The 27,781-nt window shown below is 46.7% G+C and overlaps 1 protein-coding gene across 1 annotated transcript; it reads right to left on the minus strand.

Annotated features, from left to right (window-relative positions):
- Window positions 1-1,824: 1,824 nt before the first annotated feature.
- Window positions 1,825-27,079, minus strand: EIF4EBP1 (eukaryotic translation initiation factor 4E binding protein 1). The gene is made up of 3 exons (XM_044663568.1): window positions 26,901-27,079; window positions 4,714-4,893; window positions 1,825-2,304 (listed from the first exon to the last, which is right to left on the minus strand). Exons 1-3 carry the CDS (start codon window positions 27,043-27,045, stop codon window positions 2,273-2,275), a joined length of 357 nt encoding a protein of 118 aa, XP_044519503.1. The 5' UTR covers window positions 27,046-27,079; the 3' UTR covers window positions 1,825-2,272.
- Window positions 27,080-27,781: the final 702 nt, after the last annotated feature.

Consider the following 27,781-nt stretch of genomic DNA (forward strand, 5'->3'; position numbering starts at 1 on the left):
AGATTTGACTCTATTGGACAGTTGTTTTTTTTCCCTTCTTTCCCAACCCTTCCCTTTATAAATCATATTTTTGTGTTAAAGCTCATTATATGACAAGTAAGACTAAGTTTTATTTGTTGTGGGTTCCTTGAACTTTGGTAAGAGTTAAAGAGGTGTTCAGGAAAGGGTCAGAGAAGCGTTCTCCCACTGTCCTGCAGTGGAACCTTTTATCTCTGGCTGCCAGTTTCCCCCTTATCCTTTCATAGGACCTCAGGAATTAACAACTGCTGGTGTGGGAAACCTTCTTAGTATGGGAAAGGTCAATCTTGGAGGCAAGTGAAATGGCAAAACTACCTTTAATCCAGAAAACCTCAATTGCCCAGTTCTCATTTATAAGTGGACTTGGCTAGGCCTGGCTTCCTAATAAGGGTTCCTCAGGAATGGGAGAATTTCTTGCAGTGTCCAGTCGTTTGTGTCAAAGACTTTACCTCCCTCTCCCCCAATCAGAAACGCATAAAATAAAATGTTACTTTGTGGTTTCCTAGATCAATATACAACCTACAAGGATCCTTATATACTGATTGGTGGCCCCCATTTCTATTTGGAGTTTGACGTCACTGGTCTAGAACCCCTCAACTGTCTATTATAGTCCAATTACTGGAAACGGCAATAAATAAGACACAGTCTCTATCCACACAGAGCTTAGTCCATAGAGTCCCCTCTCTCATGCCTCCTCCTCTCCTCCATGGTCACCCAGTTGGTGTCAGAGGTACAAGGCAGCCCAGGGCTTCCTGACCCCAAGGATGCCATGCTGTCCTTTTCCTACTTGTTTACAAGCCTCAGCATCACTATCCTTTCAAGGCTTGGCTCACATGTAGCTTTCTGTCATCTTTTTGCCCCATCCACATGAATAATCTCTCCCTCTTCAAACACATGTTGGGCTCTTTTTTTTTTTTTAAACCCTTACCTTCCATCTTAGAATCAATACATTGTGTTAGTTCCAAGGCAGAAGAGTGGTAAGAGCTAGGGAATAGAGGTCAAGTGACTTGCCCAGGGTCACACAGCTAGGAAGTGTCTGAGGCCAGGTTTGAACCCAGGATGTCCCATCTCTAGGCCTGGCTCTCCATCCACTGAGCCATCCATCTGTGCCCATGTTGGGCTCTTTGATCAAATCTTATAGGTTACTCCTATGTCACATCTATCTGGGAATGTCAGCTCCTTAAAGACATTTTATCCCTAGCTGTGCCTTGATCACAAACTGCTATTCCTAGATTTTTCTGGAACACAACCATTCTTTTTGAGGAGCAGTTCAATTTAGCTTTAATTTCCCCCTTTCCTCCTTCACCTGAAAGTGAACTCTCCAAGTTTTCTTGCGTTCCCCTGGCTCTCTTCCCTTCTCTGTTCCATTCTACCCTATAGAGTGCTTATTTACGTATGTGTCATTATCTCTATGCAAGTAGAACATTTCATGGCAGGCATTGTGTCGAAATGAAATACTCCAATTTGCGTCCTGGTCTTTTCTCCCTCACACGATCCTCTCGCTCTTCCTTGCTATTTGCTCCAATACTAAGCTTCCCTTTCCCGGCCCCTGTACCCTCTCACGAGCTCTTCTCTTATCCCAAGTGCTGGTGCACTTGTCTTGCTTCCCAGCAGCACCTTCTGATTCTCACAAAGCCTGGCACTGGTGTGATTAAGCCAAGTCCATCTCAAGAGGTGGGAAACTCTCCCCACACGCCCTCCCACATCCCAGCATAGGGCCTGGGGGAGGGAGAGAGGGAAGGGAGGACTATCTCTGGGGCTGGCGAAAGGAAACGGGGGACTCAAGAAGGGATGCTCACACCGGCCTCAGCTCTTGGCCTGGGTCTAGAATTGGCCGACCAGCTTTTATTTCCTCCCTGGAGGGGACGTGCCTGTGACCGCACGGGGGGTCCCAGGGCACAAACTTGGAGGGGTGGACACATCCATTCAGGACGAGACCTGAAGAACTAGACCAAGTTCACAAGGGCTCCTCCTGCCCCTGATTTTGCCCCTCTGCAGCGGGGGGGTTGATTTCTGTAGCGATTCTCCCGGGGAGGGCAGCTCCTGGCGTTACTAGAAGTATCTGCTGGTGTTGGTTCTGGGGAGGGGGAGCTGCTCCGCTGGGTGACGAGGGAGTGGGATGTCTAGCCCCGTCCCTGGCATCTGCTCTGGAAAAACAACCCTGTAAGGCTTGGCTGGTGGGTCTCCTCCCCTGAACGGGATCCGTGGGTCTTGGGGGGGGGGGGCCCACTGCTCAATTGTGGTGGCCGGCCCTTTAAATGTCCATCTCAAACTGTGATTCCTCATCTGGGGAGAGAAAAGAGAGACTGATGAACCCAAAGGGCAGTGAGTAGAGCTCGGTATGCTGGGAGCTGGTTGTAGGCTATTTAAGTAGAGGTCACACTTATTTTTCTGTTGGACTCCTCTCCACATCCCTTCCCCTTCCTCACGAAGGATGATCTCACCAAAGTCAGGGAGAGGAGGGAGAAAGGGAGAACTGCCCCTCACGTCAAGCCCGGAGGCAGTTTCCAGAGCCTGCACAGCGACTGTGGTTCCTTCCTTTAATCCCCTCCAAAATTCAGCGAGTCTAGGCTTCCAAAGTCACATCTGGCTGGGACTGGATCACAGAAGGGTCTCAGGATTGAGAGTTATGAGACTAAATAGAAATCACCCGGTCCAGCATACAGAAAAAAGAACAGAAGCTAAGATGAAGCCATTGCCCAAGCTCAGAAGATTCAGACTCGGGCCCTTTGACTTCTACCCTCCCATTAGGCTCTTCTTCTCTAGGTCATGGACAATTTCCTCAGCTAAGAAGTTCTAAAAGGAGAGGAAAAGATGCCCCTTGTTCACATCTTTGCAGCAGTGAGGGGTCTCTTGGGAAGCAATGGTGGCCCCACTAGTACTGGTTTTGCTGGCCGTATCTTTGATCTTTTCACAAGCTGCCCCCTCTGCCCACTTCTCCTTCACTTACTCTGCCTGCCTTCTTGCTGTTGTTGGCCCCCAGTACCCCACGTCCCACCTCCTGGCACTGTCACTGACTCTCTCCATGCCTGGAATGTTCTCCCTCCCTCATCATCTCCCCCCTTCTGGCTTCTCTCAATCTCACCTTCTATGGGAAGACTTCCCTGGGCCCCTTCAAAGCTAGTGCCTTCCCCTCTACGGGTCCCCTCCATTTATTCTGTTTATGTCTTGTTTGTACATAACTGGGTATTCTCTCCCCTCAAAGAGACTGAGAGCTCTTTGAGAGCAGAGTCAGGACTGTCTTTTGCCCTGATTTGTGTTTCTGGCACTCAGCAAGTGCCCAGGACATAGTAGGAGCCTAATAAACGTTTATTAACTAATTGACTTAAACTTTATCCTTTTTTTTTTTTTAATCTAGATAGAGGAGAGATATATTCAGGAATGAAGGTGATGTAAACATAAATGAAATCTATAAAATAAAGGAAAGTTGGGAATGAAACAAGAGGCAAGGTGACTAAGCCTGCTTTAGGGAAGGACGGAAGGACGGAAGGACAGAAGGATGGAAGGACAGAGAGGTCCTGACTTTCCCTCCCTGGCCCCCTTGTGCATTCAGGCAGTTGGGTGGCCCGGGGGAGAGCAGGCCTTCGTGGAATGGCCTCTAACCTATTTCTAGCTCTCAATCAGGGTCACAGTGTGCGGCCACTGAGTCCAACCTCCTCATTCCATACCAGAGGACATGGAGGCCCACAGAGGTGAAGGTGTTTGTCTGGGGCCACATAGTGTGCAGTGTTTGAGACCCAGTCTGAACCCAGTTCTTTCTGATCCCAAGCTCAATCAATGTTCCAAGGCAGAAGAGAGTAAGGACTAAGCAAAAGGGGTTAAGTGATTCACCCAGGATCATAAAGCTTAGAAGTATTTGATGCCACATTTGAACTCAGGACCTTCCACCTCCAGGCTTGGTGCCCTTATCCACTGAGCCACCTACCTGTCCCAGGTCTAATACTTAAAGCATAAATCTCCTCTAAAAGGGCGTTGAGGGACACAGCAAATAACAAGTATGCTGGGCCTGGAATCAAGAAGACCTGAGTTCAAATCCATTCTCAGACACTAGCTAGGCAACCTTGGGCAAGTCACTTACCCAGCTATCTCAACTATAAAATGGGGATAATAGTACCCATCTCTCAAGGCTGTGGATCCAATGAGATAATATTTGTAAAGCATCTGGCACAACCTTGGTGCTTCCTTCCTTCCTCCCCCTACCTGATGCGTGCCTCAGCCTATTGGCACACAATCCCCTCGAAGGCAGGCACGCTGTATCTTTAAGATGTTCTGTTTTGGGGTGCCACAAACCCCGAGGAAGCCTGCCAAGCATTAGATACAGAATGGCATCGCCACAGGGTCATGACAGGGATGGAGGGGCCCACAGTCCCCCCCTGCTATTTAAAAAAGCGTCTTGCCAACATCCTGCCACCCTGGACGTGGGGCAGCTTGGCTAGCCAGACTCCTTGGCTCTCGATGCTTCTCCTCTTTGTATGTGTCCCAGAAACAACAGGCAACTAGAAGCAGGGCCTCTCTGGGGGAAGCCCCGAGCCCAGACTTTCTTCTGGTAGGGAAGGGGCTGCTCTGCTCCTTCCTTCCAGCCCTAACTCTGGAGAGCGCCTTCGCTGAAGCTGGGTCCTGGAGGTGGCGAGACTCTGGCCAGGCCCTTTCCCCTGCTTACACTCCCAAGGCAGAGTGTGGCTTCTCTCTACTTACTGCTTCCTGGCTTGTCCTCGTGGCTGTTGGCTAGGTGGTTCGGGTTCATTTCAGGGGCGGCTTCCTCACTGGCAGGGCTGGTGACCCCAGGAATGGTGGGCAGGTCCCGGGGAGGTGTTTTGGCCACAGGGGAGTTACGACATTCCATCAAAAATTTTCGGTCATAGATAATCCTGGTACCTGTTAGAGCAAAAGCATGGTGAAGTCAAAACATCTACACGATTCCAACCAGGGAGCTCTGTTGAGGCTTAGGTGGAACAGCAGGGCCTGGAGGGAGAATCCAGGACTGAAATGGTTTCCAGTGGCAATGGAGTAAGGAACCAAAGGGGTCTGGGTTCAAATCCTGACTCTGCTTTCTGAAACTGGACCAGTGAACCTCTCAGGGACTTACCTTTTTCACTGGTGAATTGAATGAATTAGGCAAGATTCAATCCAATTCAATGAACATCTGTTGTGAAGTGCCTACTGGGTAGAAAGCTCTATGCTAGATCCTGGAGACACGAAGACTAAAAACCTGATGTCAAAGAGCTCACGCCCTGGTGAGACACAACAGAGGTCAACCCGGGGACTTTCCCCAAGGTGTTCAGTGGCACAGCCTCTGTTTGATCCAGCCTTTCCCCATCTTCTGTTCTCGAGCCTCCCTGACTTAGTGAGATGGTCCGAAGAACCAGAGGGTCGGTGCCATTCACGAATGCACAGAGGGTGCTCAGGAGATCCCGGAAGGGCCCTCAGTCTGCCTCCTGCCCGAAGGAGAAGTGCCCTCTGTGACAGGCCGTCCTGCTCGGGGATCCCTTACACCCCTGTCCCTCGCCTGGATCGGCCCTCCTTGTGCTCTCTGGGCCCGTGCAGAATCTCAGTCTAACTCTCTGCCACAGGACTCTCTGCCCTTGAGTATTTAGGCAGCGAGGATGGCCTCTGCAGCAGAATGCGTGACGGAAGCCAGACAAGCCTGTCTGTGTTTGTCCTGCTCCTGCGCTTTCTCTCGAGTTGTCTGCTGAGAAAACGCGGCCCAGGAGAGGCCAGAAGCCCCGATTCAGGAGACCTGGGTTCTCCCTTGGCTCTGCCACTAACTAGCTGTGTGACTTTAGGAAAGTTATTTAGCCTGAGGGAGGAAGGTTGGACTGTTTTTGTGCCCCCCCTTTGGGGTCTCTTGGAGCGATCTGCCATTTCCTCCTCTGGCCTGTTTAACATAGGAGGAAACAGGCAAACAGACTAAATCACATGCCTAGAGTCATATAGCGAGTAAGTGGGAGTCTAGATTCGAACTCAGGTCTTCTTGACTCCAGGCCTGGTGCTCTATCCACTGGGTCTGCGCCACCAAGTGGCCCCAAGGTTGGAGGAGATGAACTAAAGTCCAGCTGTAACATTCTATATTCTGGCTTTTAGTTAGTTCCCTAAGGGACCTCTTCGCTCTGATCTAATTTTAATTATCTTTTAATAATTATTTAAGACATTAATAATTTAATAAGTACATTTAATCATTTTAATTCCAGGGGGCTACTCTCAGATAATCCCAACATTCTCTCCCAGATGGACTTTACTGTAGAAAACAGTCACATGGGCTCTCCTCTCCAAGACTTGCCAGAGTGCCTTCCTCTGCCAAATACCCTTTAAGGAAGAGCTACACGTGTTGTTCAGCTGTCCTTTACTAAGTGGAGCGCGGCCTGGCCCTCCAACAGCAAGCAAGAAAACCTGGATTCTATGTTTTCCTGGGGTGGGGGTGGGGGGAGGAGGGAAGTGGGGAGGGAGGGAGGGAATGTAGGTTTGGCCAACCTCTGTGAGTACCCTTTTGGTTCTAGGCCCCTTGCTTTACACATCTTTATTTATTTACCTGGTGTGAAAAACAACAACAAAACAAATGTTTTTTCATAGGAACATCAATCTAAAACTAGAAAGATCTAGGTCTAAACGCCCTAGTTCAGCATCCTCTCTTTATAGATGAAGAAATGGACACCTGGGAGCTGAATGACTTGGGCCCAAAGTCAAGGAGGCACCAAGCGGAGGAGGAGGAACCTGGATCCTCCCCATTTGCCCCAAAGCAAAGCCTGTACTTTAAAAATGAGAGAACTTCATTTGACAGGACAAAAGCCATACCATGAAATGTCAGGAGAGGCGATGCCAGAGAAATCCAGTTTCAGGATGTGGCAGCAAGGGGCAGGGTGAGATTTACTAAGCATCACATGGCAGAGGACCCAAGGGGACGGACACAAAGCTACCTGAGGCAAGCACTCCCTTCATGGGTTCTATGAGGAAGAGAAGGCAGGATGGAGGAGGGAAGGAGCCGGGAGGGTGAAAGGAGAGGCAGGGCCATTTAAACACAGGAGTTGCTTGTTTATTCTCCGGCACAAGCAGGTATCCAGAGCATGGTGTGCTGAAGCTAGAAGGGGCCCCCAGGATATAGAAATGTGATGTAGCAAAATGAGTACAGAAACTGCCATCAGAGAGGCTGGGGTTATGTATAAATCTCAGCCCTGGCCCTTGAGTGACCTGCATCTGAGACCTGGATCAGAAAATTCACTTCTGAGCCTGGGGGGGTGGGGGGTTGTTGGATTAAGTGTCATCTGGGGCCCTTCTCAGCACTAAATCTATGAACAAAGACTATCAGAGCTGCAAGGGGCTTTGGAGACCACCCAAGCGGCATGTTTGGATGAGGAAACTGAACTCTGGTGATAAAGGACATGTGCCCAAGGTCGCCTGGCTCCGTCCTGCTAAAGGATGATTCTACATTTTTCTGCCACCAGAATTTGAATTTTGGTGGCAAAATGAACACCTGGGCTATGATGGGGGAAGAGTTTGTAATCAAATGAAGGATAGAGGCAGGGGGTGTTGCTGGTAAGTGCTTAACAATCAATTCTCAAAAAAAAAAGCATATGTAACACATTTTAAAGTTTAGTGTGCTTTATTCACACTTTTTTAAGTCTAGATAATCAACAAAACATGAAATCAAGCCCTGATTTGGAGCATTTGCTGATTTCTGAGGTCTAAGTGCTCATACTGAAAATTTAACAATCTGCTTTTACCTATACTAATTGGTGACAGGGTGATCAGAAAAGATAAATACATCGCTTTGATTATGTGAAATTGAATTTGAAGGTGACTGTGATCTCTTTGGCATGTTTATTTTTCAGTGCCTTGCACTGATGTCCATATGGAGAGAGGAGTAGAATTCTGGGTAGATTCACTCATAAATGCTAAACACCTGCTATGCATGCTAGAAGAGATGTAAATTTTATATATAATATACTTTATTTTTTAAAGTATTTTTCCATGGTTCCATGATTCATGTTCTCTCCCTCCCCTCTTTCCTCCACCTTCCCAGAGCTGAGCTGACAAGCAATTCTGAGATATAAATTTTAGACTAGACTACATGATCTCTACAAGTGTCTCAAAACTTTAAATCCTATGGTTCTATGAATAAGGTATGCTCTCCTGCCTTCCCTGAGTTTAGAGTCTAGTAGTACAGTAGGAAGGCCATTAGGGAAGCACAAAACAAATAACCGTGAGATAAAAAGGGGAAAGGCTATTATTGGTTCCAAAGACTGGGGAAGGCTTCATAGGGGAGGTGGCACGTGATTGGAGTTTTGAAGTTTGTAAGAATTCAGTAAGTGAATAAAGGGAAGGGAAGCTCTTCTAGACACAGGAAGGGCATAGTAAAGACTGGAATTAGTTGGTTTTTTTCTTTTGTGTGTGGGGGGGCACAATAGGGAATAATATGTGATAATGCTTAGATTGTAGAGGCTCTCAAAGACCAAGCAGAATATAATAGGAAGCTGTTTAAGATTTCTGGTCAGGGGGGTTTGAGAAACTTTCTTCTTTTAAAACAAATTAACCAATGGTCTATTTTTTTTTATTATCCTCCCCACCCCAATAAAACGAGCTCCAAGTAATATTTATTAGTTCAATGGTTTCCTTACTTTTAATTTTATTAATCTCCCCTCTGATTTTCAGGATTTCCAATTTGGAATTTAATTGTTGAATTAAAACCTTTTTTAAAGTTTTAATTCCATGCCCAATTTGTTCTTCCTCAATTTTGCCGATGTAAATGTTTAGAAATAAAAATTTTCCTGTAAGTACTGCTTTGGCTCCATCCCATAAATTTCTATATGTTGCCTCATTGTTGCCATTCTCATTATTGCTTTTATGATTTGTTCTTTATGATTAATTTCCAATTATTTTTTGTCTATCTGGGAAACTTTCTTACAATATGCTTTGTGATTTAAAGCAGAATTTTCTAAGTCTTTTGAAAGAATAAGGCATTTTTTTAGAGGTTTCCTTCTAAACCATTTTCCTCACCTATTAAAAAAATGAATTAAACCAAATGATTTTTAAGTCAAAGCCTGATAAACTTCATATATATAAGTAAAACATACCAAAAAGGGACAGGTGTAGGTATGATGACATGAAGTCAAGGGGGCACCTTTAGTATTCCTGGTTTTAGCAGTGCTTTGACACAGGTTTTTAATAATATTTATTGAAATGAAAAATCTTCTTTAGATTTAGAACTTTCCTGGTTTGGGCCCAGTTTTGAATGGGGCCACCCAACAGTCTTCCTGACTCAAGAATTCTAACTTGCTGAAGGAAATGCCAATAATAATTTTACAATCTGAAGTATGTTTTCTGTGGAGACTGCCTTTTTTTTTTTTTTTAAATGTTTACCTTTTGTCTTAGAATCTTATTTCTATGTTTGGTTTTTCTGTGTGTGGATCCCTTACAAGAACAAACTTGAAAGTAAGAACCACCACCACATTTTGGGAAGGACATTTTTGACTTCTTTGTATCCCCAATGTTTAGCAAAGTACTGGCAGAGAGTAAGTGCTTAATAATTACTTGTTGACTTAACTTGGACATTAATTACTAGAGATGATAATCCAGAGGAGATCAAAAAAGGTGATGATCTAAACAATACAAATCATGAAGGCCTGATTTAAAATCCTTATCTCCTATCTTAAAAGCAATACTAGGTATCTGTTCCAAAGCAGAAGAGTAGTAAGGGCTAGGCAATGGGGATTAAGTGACTTGCCCAGGGTCACCCAGCTAGGAAGTATCTGAGGCCACATTTGAACCCAGGACCTCCTGTCTCCTAGGCCTGGCTCTCTTATCAATGGAGCACCTAGCTGTCCCCGAGACTGTGCTCTTAATGGGTCTCCCTGCATTAAATGTCTCGAATCCATTCTCCACTGAGCTGCTAAAAGAATCTTTCTAAGGCACAGGTTCTACCATGACCCCCCCTGTGTACCTTCTCTGCTGTCTCTAGGATAAAATATGACAAAATCCTTAAGTTGCTAACATAACCCCCTCCAACAATCTGGCTCCAATCTACTTTTTAATTTGATTCAACTAGCATTTATCAAGAACCTCCCATAATTCCAGGCATTAGGTATGGTTTGAGGATACAAGTACATAACCCAAATAATCCTGGCCTTCCAGATCAGATGCTTATTGCTCCCTTTTGTGACAAACTGGACTAGTAGTAGATGCCTTCCAATATTTATCCAATTTTCAGATTTTATGACCTTTTTTTCAACTTCAGATTGGGGAAAGAAGGGGTCAATAAGGGTCCTGAATGACTTTATTGGAAGGTTCTAAAAAAGAGAGATGATTCTATCTCAGAGTATTTGTTAGGTCCCATAGGGCAACTGTGTAAAACTCAAAAAAGAAAGGTTCCCTGTGGCTGGCGGTTCGGACTCAGAAAACCATGAGCTAACATGATCTATACTGTTTTGTATTTTATTTATTTTGTTCAATACTCCCCAACTTTAGGTCAGGCTTGGCCCCCTCCCTGATGCCTGGGTGTCCCCTGCCTTGGCTCCTGTGGTTTCCCGTGTCTGAATGTCTTCTCTTCCCTTCTTTACTCCTGAAATTCCTGCCCACACTTTAAAGGCCAGCAAAGCATCCTGTCCTCCAGGAAGCCTTTCCTGATGCTGTTCTTTTCCCCGTACTTCTGGTACATGAGTCCGGCTGCACTGGACTGAGGCTGCACTGGATTGAGGCGCAAGGAGCCTGGGGGAAGCTGCACCAAAGCTGGGACTGACTCCTTCCTGGACAGAAGGGAGCCAAGAAAATCTTTTGTTACAATCTCAGCCTCTGCTTCTGCTGTCAGTTTTGGGGTAGAATTTCCTAGAGATCAGCGAAAAAGAAGAGCACCAGCTCTGAGGAAAAACTGGCTGGCTTCTGCAGCTTCAGACCAGGCACAACCTAGAGCTCTGTTCCCCAGCTAAGCTTCTCAGTGCACCCCAAAGGGATCTGCTTCTTCTTGGAGGGGCTAAGTACACTCCGGTCTTCTCCCCACCCCCACCCTGGGGTGACTGGCCAGCCTACTTCTCCCCTTCAGCCCCAGGTTCTACTCCCCATGAGGGAAGCGTGCCTTTTCTTTCACCCAACTCCGGCAGGGGGTCCCCAGGGCCAAGTCCTGTGCTCTGCCTCCGGGGTGCGGGAGTGTGAACAGAGCCGTTGAAGGGCAGCCTCCACAAAGGCAGAACTTCCCCGCTTCCCTCGGGCTCCCCACCCAAAATACCATTCCCCTGGAGCAAGGCCAAGGGAAGCCTTGGAAGGAGTACACGGGCAGAATTCCTAGAACTGGGGCTCCCATTCCAGGGAGAACGAGAACATTTCGGAACGAGGTCAGAGGAGGGTCGCCTCGGCGGGCTCCTTGGAATGAGGCGCGCACGTGGGTGGGGCCAGCAGGGGGAGGGGCGAGGCCGTCTGTCCTAGCCTGCAGCACACCCACTGAGGGAACGGTCTGCGATAAGAACACCCCATTTCTGGTGCTGGAGGCGGCCCTCATTTTCTAGCTTTCAAGGAAAGGCAGGAAAGTTGGGATGTGAAGCTAGAGAGAGCGCAGCCTAGGGCGGCCCTGCCCACAGCTCTGGATCTAGGGTCTTCGGACCGATCCAAATCTGGGGGTTCCCACTTCTTTAGTGACGCCTCCACCTCGGAAGGAAACTACCTGGCCAGGATCCGTTCGGAGTAAAGGAGAGAGAGGGCCGGCGGACATCTTTCCTACTTATCGACGTCTTGATGGAGAGCTCCCTAGGCGTTTAGTACTGCTCAGTGGCCGGGGAGCTCACGCAAATGGCTATTCGGGGTCAGTAGGAAGAAAAACCACAAACACAGCCTGGCCTTGGAGTCAGAATCCCCGAGGGGAGGAATGCCAGGGCTGTCTAGGACCAGACATTCACCCAGCCTCTATGCCTCAGTTTCATCATCTGCTAAGTGGGGAGAGTTAGTTTCCCTCACAGGCTGGTATAAGGATGAAACGAATATACACTCCGACAAGATGGATAGTTGTTTTGCGAACCTTGACAACACTACCGAAAAGGTTCTGGTCCAGGACTTGCCCCCACTCTCTCCTCTTTGTTTTTTAGTAAGAGTAAATCACATTTACTCTTGTTCTATCACTGCCACTCAAGGGGCTCCCGCATCTCCATCCTTCGGCCCCATCTCCTCTTCAGAACTGCAGCCCCACAGCCAGCGTCCACAGGGCATTTCCACCTGGATGGGCCACCTGCACCTCCAGCTCATCCCCTTAAAAACCAGTCTTGCACTCTATCACCAAACCTGTTTTTCCTCTCCTACTCCAGCATCTGTCAGTACGGCATTATGGCATGCCCATTACCTAAGCCCGTTAGTCAATAAACATTTATTAAAGGGAAGGGAGCCTTTCTCTCACAGTGAATTGAGAGCCAGGACTGGAGTGGGGTGGTCCTGCGTTCAAATTTGGCCTGAGCCACTTCCTAGCTGTGTGACCCTGGGCAAGTCACTTAACCCTCATTGCCTAGTTCTGTTGTAGAACTGAAACTCAGTATGGATTCTAAGACAAAAGGTAAAGGTTAAAAACCCAACCTATTTATTGTCTACTATGTGCCAGGGACTCTACTAATTATATTCAAAAACCTTGGCAAAAGCTTTCCTGCTTTGTAAAACTCAGTCAATGGTAAGTGCCATCAATTCTCCTACCTGTAATACTTTGTACCCATTCCTCCTCTCTAAGGTCTTCGCAGGCCCCAGAATGCATCATTAGCACCATCTGGACCATGGAAATCTATCTCTAAACCGGGCCCACCTGGAGCATCCTCAGTGCTTCTGGTTCCTTCCAACCCTGCCTCCTCTCACCCGAGGCCAAACTCCCTCCTGAGACAGGCTGCAGGCTCTCTGAGGGCCGGGGCTGTGAGCCAGACCCTGCCTCGGACACAGAGGGACACAGAGGGACGGTGCCCCCGTCACCCTGGCAGTCAGCTGCACACAAAGTTCCTCCTGATGAGGTCCCTACAAGGACTCAGAAGTCTGATTTAAAAAAAAAAAGTCTCTCACTTGTGCACAGTAGGTGCTTTATAAATGTGGCTTCTTTTCTAAAAACTTAAACACTTACCTTCTGTCTTAGTATCAGCACAGAAGAGTGGCCAGGGCTAGGCAAGGGGAGTTCAGTGACTTGCCCAGGGTCACCCAGCTAGGAAGTGTCTGAGGCCAGACTGAAGCCCAAGATCTGCCGCCTCCAGGCCTGGTGCCTCTATCCACTAACCTAGTGGTCTCAATCAATGCTTCCTGAGGAGCTGAAGTTGCCAAACCCACCTTTCCTACACATAAAGAGAGTTGCATAATCACTGAATCTTGCTTGAGTATGGAGAATAGGATGAACTCTCAAATCGCCAGTATAGAAATGTTTAATGGTTTTCTTCCTGGAAAGGCCACATAATTATGAGCTATATTTGAAGTGTACTACGCAGTTGATGTGTTGGTTGGAACTTTTTCCTTCAAAACAAAACAACGCCCCACTCCCCCAACCCAAAACCCCAAAACCTTTGTTACATCATGGTAGGCGGGCAGGGATGGAGAAAGGGATAGATCTGGAAATGAGTATGATGTAGAAATAAAGGGCATCAGTTTAAACAGATATAAAGGGTAGCCTGTTTCTGTCCTAGAAAAGAGGGGAAAAGGCCCTCAGAGAAAAAAACCTTTCATTCTCCAAGTTATCGGGAAGCATTCCTTAACTAAGTAAAAGATTGGATTTGAGGTGAATGCAAAGAAAAAGCCACTGAGGATGAGGAAGGAAAAGCTGCTATTGTGAGTAGCCTGTTCCCTGGCCAGGATGTACACTTTCAGGATGTCACAGGAAACCTTTCAAAATTTGTCAAACCAGGTCGCTGCAACCCATTTGTGGTACTTTATGTGGGCAGAAAGGATACTGTCATAAGGAACCTTGGAAGCATGGCTAAACACTCAAGTTTTGGGAAAGAAAATGAAAAGCTTAGGAAGTGAAGGGCTATTTTCATTGCTGCGGCTGTCTGAATGCAAGGGCTTAAGAGAAGAAAGCTGCTGAAGACAGGGTGTGAGAATGGGGTTTGCATTTCTGATCAGTGATTTAAAATGTAGTCAACCCCTTCCAGGCCAGAAATGCAGCCTATCTAAGGATGGTGGGCAAGACTATCTTTGCTTGGAATCTTGCAAAAAAGGGCTTTAATTTGAAAAGTGAGAAGCCCAAATACAGTCATTAAGCTACAGGCTATTGATAATAACAACAAGGAAGGAATAATAATAGACACACATGGCCTCAATAGTCTATAAACAAATGCACAAAAAATGGATGGGTCAGAGATTCCAATGGATTGGGTGATAAGATTCATGGCACGGAAGTGATGGTTTTGGAAGGTTCAACCTTTATTCAAAAGGGGAAGGATACATAAGAAAGGGAAGGGGCTGTCAAGAATAGCAATATAGGGGCAGCTGGGTAGCTCAGTGGATTGAGAGCCAGGCCTAGAGACGGGAGGTCCTGGGTTCAAATCTGGCCTCAGACACTTCCCAGCTGTGTGACTCTGGGCGGGTCACTTCACCCCCATTGCCCACCCTTGCCAATCTTCCACCTATGAGACAATACACAGAAGTTAAGGGTTTAAACAACAACAACAACAACAACAACAACAAAAAAAGAATAGCAATATACACTGAAAAGGTATACTTAAGTGAGAAGATCAGGAAGAAACAAGTCAACAGTAAAAATGGATTATACTACGGATCACCAGATATAGTCACGATGGGAAACTTCATTTATCCAAACAATTGCTAGAGCCCTCCCTGCCAAAAGAAAGTATCTCATCATTTTTTCTTAACCTTAGCAATAGTTTCACCGTTTAAAGAATGGAAAAACAATCACGGGAATGTCTCTTTTAGATTTGATTCTTAACAGAGTAAATGTTTGCTGGGGATGATGGGAATTTTATGTTCTTGTGAAGTGACTACTTATCTTAGAATTTGTGGTAGAGGAAAGAAAAGCCAAACAGTATAATCCATACCTTAGATTTTGGGAGTCTACATTTTAAAGGGTTCTGAGAAAGGACAGTTTGGTTCCCATGGACTAAAATCCCACAGGGTTGTCAGCACAAGAGGAATGGGAAAGTCAAGCATGAAATCCTAATGACATGAAGAAAAATAACTCCTATAAGAGGAAAAGGGGGAACCATCATCTAGAGACTGATGTGGAAATACAGGACTTCAAAATGTTCTTTGTGGTAGTAAAAAATTGGAAACTGAGGAAGTACCCATCCAGTGTGGAATGGCTGAACAAGTTGTGGTATCTGATGGCGATGGAATGAGACTGTGCCATAAGAAACAATAAATTGATTTTTTAAAAAACCTGAAAAGAACTAGATGAGACAATGAACTGTGAAATGGGTAGAATCAGAACATCATACATAGCCACAGAACTAATACTAGAAGAATAAATTGGGAATGTGATCTCTAGAAAGTGAACAGGAAGACAAATTAGGAAAGACAATTTCTATGAACATGTTGTTCTTCATGATGATATTCTATGTGACTCGGGAGTGGGGGAGGGATTGGGACAATAGTGGCTGGGATTTATTATATAGATATGAAAAAATGTAAGTTCAATATATAGGAGATCTGATTTCATTTGTGTAATATATTCTTTTTCTTTACATATGGAAATGCTTGTTTAGATTTGTAAATATTTGGAATAAAAAAAATTAAAAATTAAAAAAAGAAAAAAGAAATGATGAGCAGAAAGATGAACTGGTGCAAAGTGAAGTGAGCAGAACTGGGAAAATGCTTTATATAGACTAAATCTGAATGATTTAGCTATTCTCAGCAAAAAAAGGATCCAAGACAATTCCAAGGACTCATGACAAAAAAATGCTAGCCACCTCTAGAGAAAGAAGTGGCATCTGAATGAAGACTGAAGCACACTATTTTTCACTTTATTTAATTTCTTTTTTTAAAAATGAGTCTTCTACAACATGCCAATGTGGAAATATTTTGTATGATTGCATAGTTAATCTAGATCAAATTGTTTACCATCTCAGGAAGGAGGAGAGGAAGGGAACTGTTACGAATAAAAGTGATATAGATGGATATTAAATAATAGTTTATTTAAAGGCATATTGGTAATTAAGATGGCCATGTGCCTGCTAAGATCTAATTCAAATCTTCCGCCATTACCTTCTGCCCACCTGGCTGCTTCATACAAAAGAGAGCATCTCCCAATCATATCAGGAGTCTTATACCTCTGTCTACATAATCACACTTCCTAGTAAGAGGAATCATGGGAAATGTAGTTTCCAAGTCCCCTAAACGTCCACAGGAAGTTTATATCATATATCTAAATATTAAAGCTCAATGAACCCCAAATTTCCACTAACACAGAACTCAGAACTCAACATTTTTTTTGGTTGAATTTTAATTATTTTCCTATGTGAATAGGAAAAAATAAAATATTGGTTTAAAAAAATGATCTTCTGGCAGGTAGGTATCACAGGGGATAGAGTGATAGGTCTAGAGTTGGGAAGACATGAGTTCAAATCCTCCTTCAAATACTAGCTGTGTGACCCTGGGCAAATCAGTTAATGTTTGCCTCAGTTTTTTTCAATTAAAATAGGGATAATAATAACACCTACTTCCTAGGGCTGTTGGGATGATGAAATGGGATAATAGTTGCAAAATGCAGTGCACAGAGCAAGTGCTATGTAAATATTAGCTATATATAACTTGTCCTTTTTTTGTGGGGGTGGGTGGTAGGAGTAGTGAGTGGGAAGAATATAAACAGCAATAACAATTCTAGGAGACTTTTATTTATATTGACTAGCCTGGCAGACAGAAAGAAAAAAGACATGAGATTGAGATCCATTATTCAATCTCTTATCTGGCACTAAGCAAGGAAGCAAGGTGGCTTAGTGGATTAGGACTTGGGTCTGGGATCAGGAAGACCCAGTTCAAACATGACTCAAGGACCACCTACCTAGGTGGGTCAGTGGATTGAGACAAGGCCTTGAGCTGGAAGATGGGAGGTCCTCAGTTCAAATGGGGCCTTGGATACTTCCCAGCTATGTGACCCTGGGCAAGTCATTTAACCTGTTTGCCTCAGTTTCCTCAAATTGTGAAATGGAGCTAATAAACAGCACCTGCCTTCCAGGGCTGTTGTGAAGATTAAATAAGTCTAAAGCACTTAGCATAGTGCCTGATAATACAGCCAGCCCTTTATAAATGTTAGTGATTATTAAGTCACATTGTCAGGCCATCATCAGAATAGGATACAGCTAACAGTTTATTGTCTCCAAATAAAGTTCTTTGTTCTCTTCAACCAAATGAGGAATTATTTACCTGAGAACTACAAAATGTTTAGTTTTTAAGAGCTCCATGAATTTGGATGGGAAAAAACTATTTTCTACTGAAATTTGGCATTTCCTCTAATCATTACTTAAAAAAAATTCTGAGGTCTGTAACACACAAAAAAAGGTTAAAAATTTTGACTAAGAGAATGGATGGAAGGACTGAATTAGGAATTGGATAAGGATGGAAAGGCTGGTCATCTTGGATCCCCCAGGCCGAGTCCTTCAGACTGATCAATGGGCTACTTGGGCTTTCAATGGACAGCTTTATCTGGAGTAGAAAGGGCCTTTTGTCCCCAGACAGCAGTGGATGAGAGTGCTGGACCTGGAACTGGCAGGCTGAGATTCAAATCCTGTTTCTCACAATAAATGACCTATGTGCCCACAGGCAAGTCTCCTCTCAGAGAGTGGGCAAAAACGGAGAAAAGATCTATGGCATCTGCTTCCCCAAACTGTTAAGAAGCTCAAGAGATCTGAGAGAGTCCCCAAAGTATTAGTGCAGTGTGAATTATTTAAAATATTATGTACTACGGAAAGTGCTGTGAAAACCTTCAGGGGCTATATTAGTGCCAGTTAAATTTTTTTTTTTTTACTATTATTGGCATTCAAATGACACAGGTCAAGGCTCTGACAAAAAGAACTGTGTACCCAGCTCGCCTCAGCTGCGGGAATATCCGGAGTGTCACTGATCTCTGCCCTCTAAGTCAGCCGTGTTTCATCCTCAGTCACTGGACGGAAGAAGACCAAGTGCTGTCCTGGGCATTGCCACTGACCCGCTAAGTTACTATGAAATAATTTTTTAAGTATTTACCGTCTCCATGAGCAGGGGGAGGCAAGCAAGAGAGACGGATAGTTTGGATCTTATCATTCTGGAAAATGTATATTGAGAATTAAATATAATGGTAAATGATTTTTTTTTACTTCTCTGACTCAATTTCCTTTCTCCATAAAAATGTGGTAGGAAGAGAAGCTGGGACAAAGAGAAAATCCTGTTCCTTCTTTTGCTAGTCAAGGCACTCAAGAGATGAAAAACGATGTTCCTAGGCCCCCTAGTTCTGTGATAAGCCCCCCCCCCCCCCAGCTGATGATCAAATCCATGGACTTTGCCTTTTTTCCTGGAAGGGTGTCTCAGCCTCCTCCCACTCGCCACCCTGGCGGCTCCCAGCAAGGGCATTCTCTCCTTCAGTGCCATTTCACAACTCTCCTGATAACAGCTAGAAGCGCATTTCTAGGCCACATCTTCTGTACCTTTCACTGTGTTTGGTCTCTTGGGCTCAGAGGCGAGCTCCTGGAGGGTAAGACTTATATTCGCCTCCCTAGCACTTGGCACAGTGCTGGGCACACAGGAAGCACAGCTTAATGCTCTTTCTCTCCTCTATTCATTCAAAATAACAAGGACTAAGTCAAAAGTCTGCCCCATTGGCCTGACTCATGCCCTGCTCTCTACCTGGGGCGTCCGTCCCTCCAGGGAAAATGGCCACTGGCCACCGGCCTTCCTTCCTTCAGGAGACTTTCCCCTCCGGCCCATTCCCCTACCAGCCTTCCTGCCCTCCCTGACTCCCTCTTTGGGGGTATTTCCCCCAATTAGAACATAAATAAGCTCTCTTTAAAATGCAGAGATATTTTATTTCTCCAATTACATGTCATCATAATCTTCAATGAGCATTTTCTGAAATGATAAGAACCAAACCGTGTCCTTCCCTCCACCGGGGGAGGGTAAGCAGTTTGGCCTGGGTTATCATGGAAAGGGCCTGGCATAGTTGCCTATAATTAGGTACTGTTTAATTTTTTTTTTTTAAACTTTTCTTTCTTAGAATCAAAATTGTGTATTGGTTCCAAGACAGAAAAGCGGTAAGGGCAGTCCCCTTCTTTATCCTCTAATCTCTCATTATTGCATCAATTCCCATTTGTTTGTACAGGTATGACTATATCGAATCATGGCACCATCAGCTCCAAGACCCAGACTTTAGAAGGAGCTCAGGGGTCGTCTCTAGCCGTCTCGCCCTTCATTTTAGAGGCTGGGGAAACCGAGGCCGCCCAAGTAGGAAGGGCTGAGTTAGGCTGTCAGTCCAGGTCTTGAGATTCCACGCTGCCTTCCCCTCCGACAAAAGCCCCACAACTCCCATGTGGAAACAAGCATTTTCAGTCAGTAACAGGGGCGGGGAAGAGGCCCTACAACTAGAGAGGCGGGAGCTGGTCTTCCCGGGGAATATCAATTCCTTTGGGGCAGGGGCTGCTCGGCCTCTGTCCCTAGCATAGGGCCCAGACACACAGCAGCAGCTTAATCATTGTGTCGTCCTGTGGTTGCCAGAAACCACTCTTGTTCAAAATGTTCTTGGAACTCTTCTTTGGGAATTAACTTTCAAAGAGTTCAGGATTAAGAAATATTGGCTGACTAGAATAAAAACCACACCATTAAACAAAAAACAAATCTATGACCCAGTTCAAGGATGAAAATAATAGCCAACATGTATAAAAGTCCTTGTACATGATCTCATTTGAACCTTGGCAGAGGAAACACATGAGGATGGCTATGGCCAGACCCTCGAGAGGTTCTGTGTCTCAGAACCTGGGTCTTCTGGACTCCAAGTGCCGTTGCTAGGCCGCCTCTCAGTGACCTCGTTTATTCACTGGATAGGGTTTGGAATGTCTTTTGAAAATTAAATTCCACTTTTAAGGACAAAGACTGGTGACCATTCCAGCTTCCAAAAGACATGCCCCAGCCTCTAGGAGAGGCTGCACAAGAAGAGTTCTGTGTCTGGTCCTCCTAAGCATTGAAGGGGAAGGAACATATCAATCTGAACAGCCAGCCTGAAGAACAAACTCTGGTTTTGGAGTCCCAGGACCTGGGCCTGGCCATTCCCTACATGTGTGTGAATTCCAGACAAATCACTGAATGTTTACACAAGCCTCAATTTCCTCATCTGAAAAATAAACTACAGACTGAGAGTTGGAAGGGTCCTGGAAATCAACTAGTCCAGTGACGGCAAACCTACGGCACACCTACCAAAAAGGGCACGCCTGCCAGAGTTTGTTACTAGAAAGCCAGAGGGACAGGGCGGAGCTGTTCCCTTCCTCCTCTCCATGCTCCTGAGGACGTCCCTCACTTCCCCTGCCCAGTGGCCAGTGGGAGCGCTTCCTCTCTCCCCCGCATGGGTTTTTTTCTGTCTCTAAAAAGTTCACCATCACTGCCCCAGACTGATGAAGAAACTGGTACCCGGGGTCATTCAGGTAACAAATGACACAAGCAGGATGTCCTCTTGATCAGATGTCGTCTGAGGCTCCTTTTGGCTCTAAATCTCATTCAGAAAAGCGTCCGGCGTGGTGCTTTAAAAACATCAGCTACGACGGAAGCAAGGGGCACTTTCTACAGTGCCGCTCTTGGGGTCAATAAGACGCGAGTTTGAATTGTTTTACAAACTTAGCAGCCTGACCCCCCAAAGTCACTTAAACCTGTATGTATTATCTATCTTCCAGAACTGTTAAGAAGCTCCTGAGATGATAGGGCATCCCAAAAGTATCAGTGCAGTTTGAATAGCTTAAAAATACCACGCACTGTACATATCTTCATCAACTAACACCACCTACTTCTCATGGATGTCGTGAGGATAACCTGAGATAATATTTCTTAATGCTCTGAAGACCAAGTGCTATATAAATGCTATTATTTTTGTTGTTCAGTCATGTTCAACTCTTTGTGACCCCATTGGGGTTTTCTTGGCAAAGATCCTAGAGGGGTTTGCCATTTTCTTCTCCAGCTCATTTTACAAATAAGGAAACTGAGGTCAAAATGGTTAAGCAAGTTGCCCAGGGTCACATGTCTATAAAGTGTCTGAAGCTGGATTTGAACTTAGGTTTTCTTAACTCCAGGGCAGGTGCTCTATCCACTGTACCACCTAGTTGCCTATAATTAGGTACTGTTTAATTTTTTTTTTTTAAACTTTTCTTTCTTAGAATCAAAATTGTGTATTGGTTCCAAGACAGAAAAGCGGTAAGGGCTAGGGAATGGGGGTTAAGTGACTTGCCCAGGGTCACACAGGCCTAATTTGAACCCAGGACCTCCCATCTCCAGGCTTGGCTCTCTAGCACTGAGCCACCTAGATGTCTCTATGGGAAGTAATTTTCTTGCTAAAAAGTTTTTCTCTATAGCACATGGGGAGTTCTCAATAAATACTATCAGCATTTTAAATGGCTCACAGGGATACTAGTGAATTAAACAGACCTTCTAAATAAACTTGTATTGTTAAATGCCCACAGGGCATAAATACTAAGAGTGTTGGGGTCATGGAGCCCTCTCTGGAGGCCCAGTGAAGCTTATGGATCCCTTCTCAGAACAAAATTATAAAGGAAACCAATTAATTAGGTATTTAAAGTTTTTGAAATCAAATAAAATGTTTAATTTTATTAAATGCTAATTTTAATTAAATAATTAAAATAAAGTATTTGAAAAGTACATGGAGCCCAGGGGAAGAACCCCTGCCTCAGAGGAAGCCTTGGATGCCTACTTCTGATACTCACCAGCTGTAACACTGGGTGAGTCACTCACCCTTTAGGAGCCTCCATTGGATACTTGCATGGTGACCTGGGTTCAAATCCTGCCTCCTTACCACTCATGTAACCTTGGACAAGTCACTTAACTTTCCAAAGTTTACTCATCTGGAAAAAATGAAGGCATTGGACTGAATAACCTCTGTGGTCCCTTCTAGCTGTAAACCCTCCTGATCTAAAGAGAACATGTGTAAATTACTATAGAAATGCCTAATGTTATTATTCTAGGGGAGGCAGATGTCTACCCTGGGGGAAAAGTGGGTAAGAGAAGCCCTTTGTTTCCTCTGCCCCAGTTTATTAGAGGAATACTACATAAGAATTTTCCTTCCTTACTTACACTCTACAGTAGGATTTGGTCTCTATTCTGAGTGGGATAGCTTGGATTGCTGCTCTGAGTACAGGGTGGTGACAAACCCCCAATTTGTCTTCAGAGCATCCCTCTTGTTCCACAGCCTCTTCTTCAGAGACCTTTCTAGGGCGAGCCTCCCGGACACAGACTTAGGAGATGCTGCCAGCATTGCCCAGCTCCCCTTGCAGCCCCAAACTGCTATGATTTGCTCTGGGTTTGAGCTGAGACACTAATGGAAATTCTCATCCCTCCATGCCTCATTGCATGGTTTTAGGCCTTTTTGCAGCCCCAAACTCCCCACCTTGAGCCCCCTCGGCCTCTAGGCTTGTGCTCCAAATCTTTCTTTTCCGGTATGATCCACCGGAGCTTCTGCGCCCCAGTGTGTCTTACACAGGAGATGGGGGGCCCAGGGACACCAGTGAATCAGTAACCATGGTGCGGTTATCAGCCACAATCCTCCCTAAACCCCACACTGTGGACCTCCAGGGGACAAGCAGATGAGTGTGTGTGTGTGTGTGTATGTGAGTGAGTGAGTGAGTGAGTGAGTGAGAGAGAGAGAGAGAGAGAGAGAGAGAGAGACACAGAGACAGAGAGAGCCCTGATTTCACTGGCCAAAACCCTCCTACGCCACCACAGACAACCGGCTGTTCTGCAAAGGACAGAGTGCCTCGGCGGGTCACAGACCCAGCGGGGGTCAGAGTGGGGAGCCCCAAACCCTGGTCTTCAGACGGCACAAGTGTCATCATTCCCATTTTACAGGTGTGATCGTTAAACATTTATTTATTATCATTATGTTATCATATAACATATATTAACTGTGATAACTCAAGTCTTTTTAGACATCCATGAATATGAATTGAGCTGGGGTGAAGAACTGTCCCAGACTGCAGATGTTTGGGATTTGGGTGAATTTATACTGACCCAGGGAGGTGCCTCCAGAAGCCATTTTTAATAAATGCTCTATTTAAAAAAAAAAAAAAAAAGACAACCAAAACCCCCCATCTGTTAAGTGCCCACTACATGTAGGAACTGTGCTGAGCTTTGGACATAGGCCAAAGACAATGTCTTTGGGCCATTAAATAAATGACTTGCCCAGGGTCGGATTTGAAGAAATCTTCCTGTCTTTAGGTCTCAGACTCTATCCAAAGCGCCACTTAGCTGCCACTCTGTTTATCAGCGAGCCAAAGCTTAAAAAAAAAAAAAAAAAAAGCAGAACCAATTCTTAATGCACCCCCCTCTACCCCCAAGCTAAGTGTCTCACCTTCCCTCGGAGCAGCACTGAAGGATCAGGTGCCTCAGGGTGCTCCTGGGAGCCCAGTGTGGCCTCCATGAGGGGGGGGGGGGAACAGTTCCTAACAGCTGCCTCTTTTCTCAACAGAGATAAAATGTCTCTGCATTCCCACGAAGTCCTAGTGATTGGGGGAGCTCGATGGCTTCACAAGTCACTGGAAACCAAAAAAGTAGTTGTTCCCTTTTGAAATATCTGATTGGGGGGAGCCCCTGGCTTTTAGCAATGGCCCCAAGAACCATTTTTCCCTGCCTCATTTCCCCGATGTTCCCTGGAGATCACAGATCTAGTCCTTTCCAGCTTATGGATCCATGATCTCTCTTCCCTGTGTCATGAGGATGCTCTACCCATTATACAAATGAGCACCCTGAGGCTGAGAGTTTCTGCGACTGGCCCTGGGTCACTTGGCTAGCAAGGACCAAGGCAAGCATCGAAATCAGGGTTTCTGGCCTGGAGGTCTGCCTCCTAATGCTTCTGGCCTTGGCATTTAAAGCTCTTTGTAACCAAGCCCCTTCCTACCTTTCCAGGCTTCATTCTTTTCCAAGAACTCTTATGATCCAGCATTGTCCATCAGATTCACTACTCCTCCGTCTCCTACTGTCCCCTTCGTCCCTTGGGCTCTCCCTCTGCTTCCCTGGCTTCCTGTGAGTCATCCTCTCTTCCCTCCCTCCCCAGAAGTTGGCCCCTTCTGAGATGTACTGGGTGAATTGCTCCTATCTCCTAGATGGAGCACATCTACCTGAATCTGAGCTCCTTGAGGACAAGGGCAGTTTCTGCCTTTCTCCTCCCCTGGGCCTGCACAGACCGAATTTTTAATAAATGCCTGTCCACTTAAGGAAGGAAGAATTTAACTTGGGTCCCCCGAATGAACTCCTTAATTGGCCAAAGGAACATGGGAAGAGGAAGGGACCCTGTTTTTTTGGGGGGGGCGCTGGGGAAGAGGCTGGATCTCCCAGTCTCTCAACTAGAAATGAGTTAGTCCTGGCTTACGGGCTTTGACTCTGCTTCACTTCCCCTTTACGGTGCTTTGCCCTTCCTCATGAAGCTTAGGGCAGGGGGCATCTCAGCCCCTCCACTCCTGAGGGCCCCCCAAACCTGCGCCTGGCATACTTTGGCTCAGAACCCCGTCCTGGAGCAATCCACCAAGAGAAGGGATCACAGACGGGTGCCCGGCCGTACGGCGGAGAGCCCCAATACCAGGCTGATGTTTCCCATTAGGTCCCAGGGCAGCTGGTTTCATCCAGGTGAAAGGATGCAGGAGTCCCAACCAGTGGCTGGTTACCTTGGTAGTGTTCCCAAAGCGGCCATGAGCTAAATTCAGAAGTCTCAGGGATGGTCCTGGAAGTGGGGGTCACTGAGCACCAGGCACAGGGCTAAGCTAGGGACACAAACACAGCAAACAATCCCTGGCCTCAGGGTGCTTAGATTCTAACTGGGAGAGGGAAAAGGCTGGAAACACTTCCTCCCACACAGCCACATTACAAATGAGGAAGTAACAGTGAACTGATAAATTCTTCCAAGAGGAGAATAAAGACCTGTTATCCAAATATGTGGCAAAAGTAATAGCTTTTCCAAAACACAGTATAAGGAAGAGTGGCCTTATCTAGGCTGTCTTCACAGTGGCCAGCTATGGAGGAATGAGCTTGGAATGGAAGGCCTGGCTTTGGGTCTAGCTGGGTGACCCTGGGTAAATGGCTTTCACTTCATTTCCCAGATGTAAGTGACTTAAAGGGCCATAAAGACTGAATCTCTGACTCTCAGGTTTCTCATCGGCAAAATGGGGAGAACAGCCTACCTGCCTTACAACAAGGTAGTAAGAGAAGTGCTTTGTAAGTGCTAAAAGGCTATATACATGGCATTCTCTCCATGCAATATGGACAGAACATCCAACCCCAGCAACTCCTCAACCACTTCAGTTTTTTTCACTTGCAAAAATAAGGAGGTTGGACTAGATCATCTCTAATATTTCTCCCCTGTTCTAATATTTCTGGTCTCCAAGTGGCGGATCTGACCACCTGGGTGCTTAACTTGGGCTAAATGTTTTTGGGAAGGGACTGGCGCTGCCTGAGAAAATAAACATGTGGCCCCAGAAGGGCAGACTAGCAGATAATGCCCGTGCCTTCACAAGCCCCACCCCCCATCCCTGCCCCATCTCAGTCTGAAGTTTCCTCTATTCCAGACAGGTCTTCGGAATCAAGCCTTTTTGTGCCTCCTTTAAAGGGGGGGGGGGCGCTGCTGGGATTCTGATTCCCACTGCCTCCCCACGTATTAATTGGAAAGAGAAGTAGAAAATATGGCAAGGGGCAAAAGGCTATGGGGGAAAGAGGCTGGAGGGGAGGGGAAAGGAAGTGGTGAGCCACGGGAAGAAGTTTCATCATGCAAACCCGTAGGCAGGTTTCATCAGCTCTTCCAGGCAGGACTCTCTGAGGCTTCATGGGAATGCTGTGTACCAGAAGAAAAGCCTGAGCTGGCCCCGACCCCTCCTTCCCTACCATGTGCCAAGCTCAACTTCCTTCTGGGCCACTCAGGCTTTTTACTGGCAAGTCAAACAAACGCGAGCACCCAGTTCCCCTTTGGCCACTTCCCCAGACCTTCCTCTTTTTCTTCAGTTCCCATCTTAGGGAACTTATTTGTTTTTAAAACCTGACTTGGCCACATGGAGGGTGCTGGATAAATACCAAATACCACCTCGGGAGGCGGCCCGCTGTGCCCTATTAAGCAACGGCATGTGCAGCCCCTCCCACATTGAGGAAGCAGGAAAACAGGGGCACCTTTCACCCACCCCCTAAAATCCCTGGGGAGAGCGATTTCGGGATGGCGGCAGTGGTGAAAGAAGGAAGAAATATTAGTACACTGAGTCCTCAGCTCTGGCCTCTAGCTTCCCTCGGGATGTTCATGCAGAGAGCCCATGGGCACCGTGCCTGGATCACGCCAAATGGCACGGTCCACCAGCATGGCAATGCCCAGTGAGGGGAGAGAATGGCGCTATGATTCGAGTTGGAGGAAGAGTTCTTTGTCTCTACTGTCCGTCGGGGGCTGGGGAGTGGTGATGGCGGTGGAGGAGGGACTTGTTTGTAAACCATAAGCAAAGGCTTCGCGACACGCACCTGGCACTGCTCCCTTCCCCCAAGTCCCCGCTAACGCGCTCACTCCAGCTGCCTCTTCGAGGATTCGGGGATCGGCACGTGCCGTCAGTGGGGCGCCCGCTGGTACCTTTCTCTAGTCTGTCGAGTCTCCCCTACCCCCAGTGTCCTCGCGTGCCTCAGCTCTCCTCGGACGGGTATCCTTCCTAGCATATACCCCCGCCCCTCCTTTGCCTAGTCCCAGCATCTGCACTCCACGGTTCCCCAGCCCCCCAGGACCACCCCCACTCCCCGTAGGATACCTCCGGGGGTGGTGCTGAAGAGTGTGCCTCCTGGAGTGGTGCTGTAATCCCCAGGCGGCAGCTGCACGCCGTCGCTGAGCACCACCCGACGGGTAGCCGGGATGGCCCGACTCGGCGTCTGGCCGCAACTCCCGCCCGCAGACATGGTCTCCGCCTCGCTGCAGCCGCTGCCCCCTGGTGCAGCGGGCCCCGCTTCGCGCCCACGCCCCGTTCCGCCCCCAGACCGCCCCTTCCGCCGTCATGGCTCGGCAGCCCCTCGGGACTTGTAGTCCTCGGCCCCCCCATGCCCCCCCTCCCGAAATGACAAGCCCCTAGATGCCCCAACAGTAGGGATCGGGCGGGACCAAAGACCCGAGCCTAGTCTCTGGTGATATAGCTCAGCCCGTGAGGACCCCACCGGCAGGGAGGAGGCCGACAGTCTGAAGTTGTCCCCGACGTGGGCTCCGCACCGGCAGCGGGACTCGCGCGACTCCAATCCAGAACAACCCTGGCTTGGTTCCCAAGGGATCGAGTCCTGAGTGGGAATTCGCAGGGCAGCAGACGCTGGTGCAGGTTCTCCCTCCTACTCCGGTGTGGGTCCCTCGTGGGAGAAGAAACCGCTTCTCCCCACTTCAATTTCCTCCTTTTGAAAGCACGTGTTAATAGCCTCCCCTGCAGAGCTCTCAGGTACAGAAGAGGCTGGAAGAGATTTCACGAACGCTTTAGAGCCTCATCCTGCGGACTGCATTTCCCACAAAGCTTTGGGCCTGGAACACCTCTCATAGGGGCTGGTGCTAGAAATTTCGGGGAACTACATCTCCCAAGAAGCTGTGGTCTAATAACCACATCTTTCGCGCTCTGATTGGTTGGGGCTTGCTTGCAGCCCGCCCAGTTAAAAAAAA

Source organism: Gracilinanus agilis, chromosome 2 (genome assembly GCF_016433145.1).
Source record: "Gracilinanus agilis isolate LMUSP501 chromosome 2, AgileGrace, whole genome shotgun sequence".
NCBI classification, from domain to species: Eukaryota; Metazoa; Chordata; class Mammalia; order Didelphimorphia; family Didelphidae; genus Gracilinanus; species Gracilinanus agilis.

Excerpts from the sequence above, each read along its gene's own strand:
- EIF4EBP1 (XM_044663568.1), bottom strand. The coding sequence starts at position 27,045 with ATGTCTGCGGGCGGGAGTTGCGGCCAGACGCCGAGTCGGGCCATCCCG. Across the intron at positions 4,894-26,900 it reads CTTCAGCACCACCCCCGGAG|GTACCAGGATTATCTATGAC; the intron begins GTATCCTACGGG and ends TTGCTCTAACAG. Across the intron at positions 2,305-4,713 it reads CGAGGACAAGCCAGGAAGCA|ATGAGGAATCACAGTTTGAG; the intron begins GTAAGTAGAGAG and ends TTCTCTCCCCAG.